General features: G+C 34.9%; 1 protein-coding gene across 1 annotated transcript in view; it reads left to right on the forward strand.

Annotated features, from left to right (window-relative positions):
• RAB11FIP2 (RAB11 family interacting protein 2 (class I)) overlaps nt 1-5590 on the forward strand; it is a 28734-nt gene extending 23144 nt beyond the window's left edge. Inside the window, exons 4-5 of the mRNA XM_009872381.1 lie at nt 1786-1831; nt 5188-5590. Coding sequence (XP_009870683.1) covers nt 1786-1831; nt 5188-5415 — 274 coding nt within the window. The 3' untranslated portion in view covers nt 5416-5590. The remainder of the gene's footprint in view (nt 1-1785; nt 1832-5187) is intronic.
• The last annotated feature ends 3778 nt before the right edge of the window (nt 5591-9368 follow it).

Here is a 9368-nt window from a genome sequence, read left to right on the forward strand (position 1 = left end):
TAACCTTTCCGAAAGTCACTCAGTTGAGCAGTCAGGCTGTATTATTCTATATCTTGTCTAACATGAGGAAACAGTCCCAAAAGAAAGATATCCCAAATTAACGCCACACTTCGTTAAATAGAGACATTCTTGGTTTTCACCAAGCTAATTCGATCCAGTTCAGTTAACTCATTTTTTTTGTCCTCGGATCACAAAAGGCAGCCATGAATGAAGCAAGTTCATCATGTGTTTGACACATCAGTGTGAAGCTAAAAGGCGGGCTGTGAAGGAGGGTTCCTGCCTTTAGCTGTTCAGACAATACCCGATGAAAGAGGCCCCTCATTCAGAAGTGGTCTCCAGCAAACCCGGCAGGCTGCTGCGGATCGCTGTTACAAGCAGGTATAATGGGCATTAGCCAGAACTTGATTTGTCAGACACCTCTTGATTTCTCGTTGTGGCTGTTTGTGTAATTCAATCTTTATCTAATAGCCTCCGGCCAGCAGATGGTTCATGGGATTTCTGTGTGAGCTGAAGACTGCCTACTTTGGAAATGAAGAATAGTTTACAAAACAATGACATTAAATGTTAAAAAAAAATAAATTGCAGTGTAAACCAAAATTAAGTTGTAATATAACCAAAACTCTTTTCTTACAGAAAAAAATCAGGTTTTACCTTTTTATATAATTTATGTTTGTAAATTATGTTCCTTCTGCTTTTACACCATGAAATGTATGGCTTATAAATTCAGATAAGTTTGATGAACAGTCACAAAATTAATGTTCCTTACTTTAAGCTACCTTTAAAATAAAAAAAATAAGTGTAAATGTATTTTTGTAACCTTTTGCATTATTCTCAGTCAACAAACATTACCCTTGACATGCAGTTTGACGAACTAGTAGATTCTGTGATGTGCAAGAATGATGTCTGCTATGATGCTACGGAGTAAATAATATTTGTGAGCCATATCCAAATTCGGAACACATTTTCTGAGAGTTAGTTTTCCCTCCAGACTTGCTGTACCAAGTCCATAAGAGCACAGCAGCACTGATTTTTGATGATATTTGCCAGGAATTGCATCAACCTGAGAGACCAGTGGACCGTTTCTGAGGCCTGACGCTTAGGCAGTGGCTGCTTTTGTCAGGGCACTTTCGCAGTTGAGGAAGAAAAAAATCTCAATATGACGACATCACAAAATAGCTTTGCTTTTGGGGTATGTGGGACAATCCCTAGGTTTATAAATTAATAGATATTTACTCAATTTTAAGTACAAAATAAATGTTGCTGGCAGAAGATTTTTTCTGAGTTCTGGCTTAAGCTGGTGATCTCACTGGAATTTCTGAAAGACTTTTCTCCTCTAGTAACTGCCGTGAAAGCTGGGAATACGTGTTAGTCTGCAGGGCTTTGTTGTTGTTTTTTAACAATCTCATCCCAGGGACCTGTTTCCTTAATAATTCATTTAAAGTATCTCTTTTTCCTTAGAAGCTTGAGGTAAGTGTAGAAAGAGAAAAGCAAGGAAGCCCTATTCGCAGTATCCTTTCTTATTAGTTGCTTATTCATTAGTTGCTTATTTTATGACAAAAAAGAATATGAATTATTCTTTGTTTACAATTTTTTGTATATATGAAAATTTCCATTAATTGAGTATTTTCCTACTCTTCCCAAATTCAACAAATCAAGAAAATAAATTATATTAAATAACTGTATAGCTTTATACCTATATACCTAAGGCAATAGAGTCTTCTAATAGCTGTTTTGGTCAGATAAGTATGCAGTGCTAATATCTGGGGCTTGTTTTTTCTCCCACAGTATTAATATGAATCCTTCTGGCATTGAGGATCTCAGGAAAACAATGGTGAGTTTTGAAGTGTTACAGAAAGCAGTCAGTAAATGCCAATTAATTGGTGCTTGACACAATGTGAGCTGTTATTCTTGTTCAGCCTCTTCTAAAGAAATACTGGGGGGTTGTTGGTTTTAGTGTAATGTACCCAGAAAATCTAATTAGAAATTTAAGGGTTGATATAAATTTGGAAATAAGAGTTTTACACTCCATCTGCAGTGTACCTCTAGTGTGATGAGGTAGAGAAGAAGGGAGAAATTATATCTTTACACAGAAAGTCAAAAGAAAACTGTTGTTTTGGGGTATTTCAGATGACTAGAAAAGAGGGGCTCTGCATTAGGCAGTGATGTGTTAATCAACCTTACGGGAGTTTCCTGCCACCATAGTCAGAGACTTGAGGACAGACTTCAGACGGCAAATCAAAATGGAAGTAATGAACTGATAGACGATAGAATTAATAATACAAATAATAAATGAAGAGCCTATCAGAAAACACAAAAAATGGAAATGCTAGAAGTTATTATTCAAAATACTCTTTTGACTCGAAAAGTATCTAGAGTAAATTGTGTACTAGTTAAGACAAAATCTGCCAAATTCCTGTACATTGTCTTTGTTTGTAGGAAACCGTTTTCTTACTAGAATTTGTTCTCTGAATAGATGAAATCTATAAGAGTGGGTTTGTTTTCAGTCTGTAAAATATATAGAAAACTAGTTTCACAAGCAAATATGACTTTATACTGTTTGGTTTTTGCTGGTTTATGTAAATGATTTGTAATAACATTTGATGTTATTGTAAGTGCCCAAGTTTTTATAATGTAAGTAACTGGTGGGAGATGTCAGAGTATATGAAGTCTGCCTTTGATCAGATAGTAAACTGAATTCTACCAGGCAGTTACTTAATCTCTGACAAAAAGAAACATCAAAAAAACTGATTTAACTTCGCAGCTATTGTCTGTAAAGTAACTATAATTACAGTTTCTGTGTGCTCGCAAATGTACTACTGCAAATCATGTAATTTATTGCTGGTAAAAACATTGGTTTAATTCTTTTAAGAAATAAGATGTGAATTGTTTTATTTAAAGGATTTAAAGGTGATAAAAGAAATCCTTGATGATTTTTCTTTTGGAATACCAGCTAGCCTAAATGTCAGTTGTAGGATTATGAGGTGGTGCTCATTTAATACAAAATACAAATTAGGAGGAGAAGAAACTATATCTCAGCCATAGTTTTGAATGAAACCATTTGATTATTTTTTTTTAATGCTCAAGATTTCTCTCTGAGGTGTTTGAAGTAATTTATTATTAGGCTTTGCAATAATAACCCTCACCAAATTATTACATTTCTTCCTTGTGCATCACATTTAGTAATTATATTTGTATGTCTTCTACTCTGGTGCCAACACCTGTCTCCTAAAGCGGTGTGTAAATGGGAGCAGTAGCCAGTTGAAAGGGCAGCGTGAGCTCTTTAAGGCCTAATTAAGAACTGAAAGGAAGATGAAGTAAGTAGGACAAAAGATGTGAAAGTAGCTTAGATGATATTCCCAGAGCAGAATTCCTCATTAGAACAATAAAGAGATGATCAGGGATTGCCAGGCCTTCATTGTATCGAGCTGCATTTCCTCTGGCTCTCAGTGTGTACCCCCATAGTATTTTGTAATAGTCATAGTTTCCATAGCTTGTTATTTAGAACTTTTTTTTTCTTAATAAATCATTATGAGATTAATATTTTGTTTTAAAAATATAGTATCTGTTTTTGCAAAGTTATAGTGGTACCTCATGCTTTTAAGTATCGCTTAATTGCTCAGCCTGAACATTTAAAGTATTTTAAAATATAACTATTTATTTCTAAATACTAACATCCCTTAGCTAGAATTTTCTTGTGCAATTAACATGATAGGTCATTACCCCCAAAGATCTATGTGGAACATGTGTATGACAAAACATCATTTAAGTGTATGCATTACAAACAATTTTCCAGTAAGCATTATATAATAATTAAATACATCGTTACATCCTAATTCCTGTTCCTCTGCCAAAACAGCAAATTAGGCAAACCTTATATTTTAGACATGGAATTCTTAATGATGTCTTTTCCAATGTGTACAAAAATTTTGAAAAAATTCAGGAAAATTTAGAAAATTTTTACTTCCTTCTTGTAGAAGAAAAAATGCTAAAAATATAATGACTATAAAGTGAAGTTGTTTTCTCTTCTACACTTGTTGGAAATCAGTTACTAACCAATTTATAAATTTCATCAAGTTGGCCATTTTAATAACATGGGAGTTATTGATCACTTACAGTCTTGTAACTCAGTGTTTAAAATAGTGAATGCTTGTACATAAACATGACATTAAATATCTTAAATGTAGTGAGAAACCCTTAAAAGCACATATTTTTAAGAGCTATGATTAGAATATAACTGATGGAGAGAGGCTGATTGATCCGTCGTGCTTGTAGTGCACCATCGCTTTTAATTAGGTTTATTTGAAAACTTTGGCCACCTGCGTGTTTTAACGATTCGACATATGCCAATGTGCAAATATGGAGCTGTACGGGAAGAAGAGGAGAGGAGTGTGGAAAAGGAATGAACATGACTTTATCATGTGGTGGGCTTCCTAGCTGAGCAAGCTTTGTCAAGTTTAATGGCAAGTTTCTACTGTAAACAGAAGCTATCTTTGTTCTTCTTCTGCCCTATTAGAGGTGTGGGATTTGAGAGGTTAGATTATTTTGCTTCATTAGAGGTTCTGTATCTTTTAAATGTCCCCGTTTCTGAAGCAAATAAAACTTTCCACTTTGCATATGTAACAGTGCTTATACAAGTAAACCGAGTCTCACTGTCTTTTTTCTCAGTTATACTTATCCAGATTTTTCATAATATGGTTAATTAAGGTCACAGCTAATTCTTCTTGACATAGAATAAGACATTCAAGTTTAGAGTACCTTGAATCACATCTTGCCCTTTGTTGAGGGGGCCAATTTGTCCAGCTGTGCCAATACCTGCACTTACTGAGCCATCAGGAATCATCCCTGAAACATTTCTGTTTTCCCTACTGCTTAGTTCTGGGTCCTTCCTACTTTAAGGCAAGCAAGCAAGATCCTTTAGTAGGACACATTTCTCTCACATGCTCTGGTGCAAACAAGATGCAGCCTTTTAGCTTCACCTTGAAATTTGAAACTGGGCAACCCATCTCTAGGTTGTCTGCTCCAGCGGTGAGGGTACTGGAGGGAACTGCAGGTCTGTTGTCAGTGAAAAATTGCTTCTGTCAAGAGGTGCACGTGAGAAACAGATGAAAAGTGATAACCCATCCATTTGTTCAGAACACTGAACAGCTTAGTAAAATCTGTGTCTTTTTTTCTTAAACTTACCTGCAGGATGGAAATCCTTTCGACGCCACTGCAGGATACCGAAACCTTACTTATGAGGAGGTTTTGCAGGAGCTGGTGAAACATAAAGAGCAACTTAAGAAGAAGGACACTCATATTCGTGAACTTGAGGATTACATTGATAATCTTCTTGTACGAGTCATGGAAGAAACACCTAGTATTCTCAGAGTGCCATATGAACCTTCTCGAAAAGCTGGCAAATTTTCCAAAAGCTAAGACAGTGGTACTCGGTGGTACTTTCTGCTGAATACATTACTGGAAGGAAATCACATTTTAACACTTTGACTTCTCTTCATTCCTTTTCGAGTAAGAAATTCAAGGAATCAGGGAAGGACGGTACTATGATCTGGGCTTTTTTCATTTGTTTTTTACTCTGAACACTAGCAGGGACTGCCAAAAGCGATATTCTGTTAGATTAGCTAAATAACTTTTTTTTTTTTTTCCATTTTGAAAACGCCTTTAGGTACAGAATACTTACGGTAGAGTAAATAATACACATTAAATATGTCCATGCATATATATATATATATATTATAACTTGTGTTCACCATGTGGCAGTTTCAACTGGGAAGCCTGTGCTGTTGTGAATGTTTCTTGAGTGATTATTGGTTATTATGCAAATACAACATGTATCAGTTCTGCTAATACAGCATGCCATCAAGACCGCTGTTTCCAAGCCAGCATAGTATGATTTACTGAACCCAAGTGTGGTTTGTCGCAATGGAATGTAGTTTGTTCTACACATATTAGAGGAAAACGGTGATGCACAATCCTTGCAGAGCAAATGCTGTATTTCTGTACAACGTGCTTTTTGCATAACGACGTAAAAAATGCCGTGCTATTTCAGCGATGGCACATGCTGGAATCAGTTATTCCACATTTAAATACTGAATTTTGTGTATAATGATTGAACTTTGGTAGTGAGCTCATGACATAAGGTCGTTTTGAGGATTCCTTTTGTAATGAAGTTATTGCATGCCTTTTTATATGTTAAAGTACATCCAGTGTTAATAGAGGTGGAGATAGGACTGGAGAAAAGTATGGAATATAGACATGAATACTTTCTTCAGTAAAAGTCTATGACAGTGAAAATGTAGGAGAAATGAACAGAGTGACTAAAATAGGATCATTTGAAAAATATAGAATTGACTCAATTTAAGGTTGAGTTTTACATGACATATCTCTCTTTGGTTTTTTTAATCTTATGACAATGACGTATATGCCTTTAGAAACAGGCTATGTTGCTTAAACATATAGCGTACTTAGAAAGGCTTTTCATTTTAAAAAGTCTATATTCCTTGTAGGTACTTCTAAAAGTCAGTTTTCATTGAGGCAAATGAAAGAATGTAGTAAATGTCTTCCTGATAATTTAGTAATTTGTTGTAAAATTACTTATGAAAAAGGTATCTGTTACTCCATAGATTGACAAAATGATGGATGTATAATGGGAAATACTGTAGGAGAAGAATATTCACAATATTCACATAAATAGATTTTTAATTTTACTTTACTTCGTAAGAGTCTCGGTTGGATTGTCTGTTGCTGTGAAACAGTAGGATTAAAAAAAAAATAGAGAATATTTTAGATTTGGATTTAAGAAAATCATCTTCTCCTCTTCTTTTTCTACACCTGAGAGGTTTTTTTTCTTACAGCACCACCATGTAATGGCTGTTGTTGAGAAGGAAAAAAAGCTTGAAATTATATTCCAATTTTTTGCTGTTGTTGTAGAAGATCTAAGTATGTTTTCATTTTTAAAACTGCAGAAATTAGTAATATCTTAAATAATTATAATCTGGAAAAGTTGAGAAAGTTCCACTGCCTGAATGATTTTGACAACATTAGTATAGTATGACAGCACAGAGTTATATTGTTAGAAAAAAATACTTCTTTGTATAGTGGTTCTCAGATTTCATTTAGGTATTTTTTGGCTTTTCCTTCTATTCTTCTTTCTTGTTTCTATTTTCTTCTTTAGCAACTACCTCCCATGCCCCTATTGCTATATCCCTAAAATGTTTGAGCATTCCCAGGGCACCGTTGGGATCCCTTAGCGTACATCGGTGTGCCTGGATGGAGCCCGAGTGATTCAAGCCCCGCCGAGTCCTAGAGCTCTGTGTTTAGATGTCTGTAGCACAGAAGTGCGCCCGCCTCGTCACTCTTTTGACAACCTAAGGATTTACCAAGTTTGGTACCTCATAAGCCACGTGAATGTTCTTTTGACCCACTTCAGATCTAAATGACTGTAAAGCTGTTGTAAAATATATTTGAAGTGCCAAAGGTTATGTACTAAGTTATGGTACATTTACTGTTGGAAGTTGGGTTTTGCACTCCGTTAAATTTTAATTTCCTAATTATGCCAAGATGTATTTCGGTTACTCAGTATTTCCATAGAAGTTCTTAAACATTTTCAAATGTTTGGCTGAAGCAAATGGTTTTCTTATATTGTGGATGGAGAAGTGTTGTTTTGAATTCCACAGTTGTTTTCAAGCTAACTGGTATGAGACCTGTAGTATCTACAATGATTTAAATCATACACGCCAGTGGGGTTTAACAAGTAAACTAACCAGTGAATGTGCTCCAATGACTTTTCACTTGCAAGCCAACTTATAATTATTAAAATGAAACTCTACTATATTTAGCACCTCTGAAATCACTTCTTTTAGAATGTAAATGTAGAATATCAAACTGCATAATTGACTAAAAGCAGATCATTTGACATATTTGCATACCAAGAATGATAAGCAGATTAAAGGTAGCGAAAAGATCAATTTTTGTGCATTAGTGAAGACATTTAGTGAAGCTTTGAATGTGCTATCTAGTCTTTATCTGATCTGTAAGTGAATAAAAGCACCTTTTATTTCTAACAGTTTGTTAAGGAAGAGGGGAGAACAACAGATGCAATTTAGGAAAAGGTAAAGTTACTAAGTGTGGCAGAATGGGACACAAAACTACAAAAATATTTGTATGAAGTTCTTAGAGCTAAAGATACAGGCTGCTTTTGGAGCAGTTCTGAAAAGATTACGTGCACGACATTTTGTGCTTAGAAAGTAAATTTTAACTTTTTTCTATATTTTGAGTTTATTTTTGAAAAGCATCTTCAGCCCACATGTATTTTTTGAACCGTGTAGCTTTTGAATTTAAACATTTCATACAGAGTAATTGAAAACAAAGAAAATTCTGTTTCTGCCATAGGATTAAATTGTAAACTTGCCTGCAGATCATTTTAAAACCATAATAACTTGCCACTTAAAGTCAGTCTTTCTTGCCCTTTAAAAGTTAGGGGTGAAAACTTGGGATATTCCACATGATTTTGATTTTCTTCTCTCAAAAATTAGTATAAGGGTTCATCCATGCACACACTGTACTTGGAAATTATCCTTTGAAACTGCTTTGCTCATAGCCATGTACTTTACTTACTTTAAAGAACAAGTATGAAGGCCGTACTTTACTGTTTTATGTAAAAAATTTAAGCTTTCTGCCATTCAAGAAGAATATTTAATATTTATATATGTTACCTCTTGCTGCTGTATTTTACGTTTAGCTTGGTTTTCCACCTACTAATGATGAATGTAGCATTCTCCCTATATTATACATAACTAAATTTGTTGCTGTTGGCTCTGTATCAAGAACTATTTGTAGTTTTCCAGCTGTAAAAATGTTGCCTTGCATTTGGAAAGGTTTCGTGATTTGGGGACCTAATGAAAATCGTGCTCATTAGGTACTGCTCTGCATTTCTTTCTGTACAGGATGCCCTTTCGTAGATGCATCTTAAAACAAACAGAACTGCTGTCTTAAATATGTTTACTGCTGCACTGGAGGTTTATTTACACTTCCAGCTTTAAAGAAAAATTAATGTCCTACGTCAAGTGTGTAGAGTAAGCTCATGCTTTTTTGCTCTTTGTGTATCCATCACTTTTGTAGATCTGTATGATAGAGGCGATAGCTGTGGGCTTTTAAAATGGTGATATTTAAAGCATGTTGACTAACCTCCTCTCTTTGAAGTACACGGTGAAGGATTATAGCGCTGCTGTGTTGATGATGCTAGATTTAAGGGTCTGTCAGCACTTTTGGTATGAAACCCTATTTTCAGGGATTTATAGCTTCTAAATGTAGATGCAGTCGCTGGAAGTGTTTAATATGCAATAGGTAGCACTTTAAACTGTTCGTGAAGG

This window comes from Apaloderma vittatum, unplaced genomic scaffold, assembly GCF_000703405.1.
Source record: "Apaloderma vittatum isolate BGI_N311 unplaced genomic scaffold, ASM70340v1 scaffold44306, whole genome shotgun sequence".
Classification (NCBI taxonomy): domain Eukaryota; kingdom Metazoa; phylum Chordata; class Aves; order Trogoniformes; family Trogonidae; genus Apaloderma; species Apaloderma vittatum.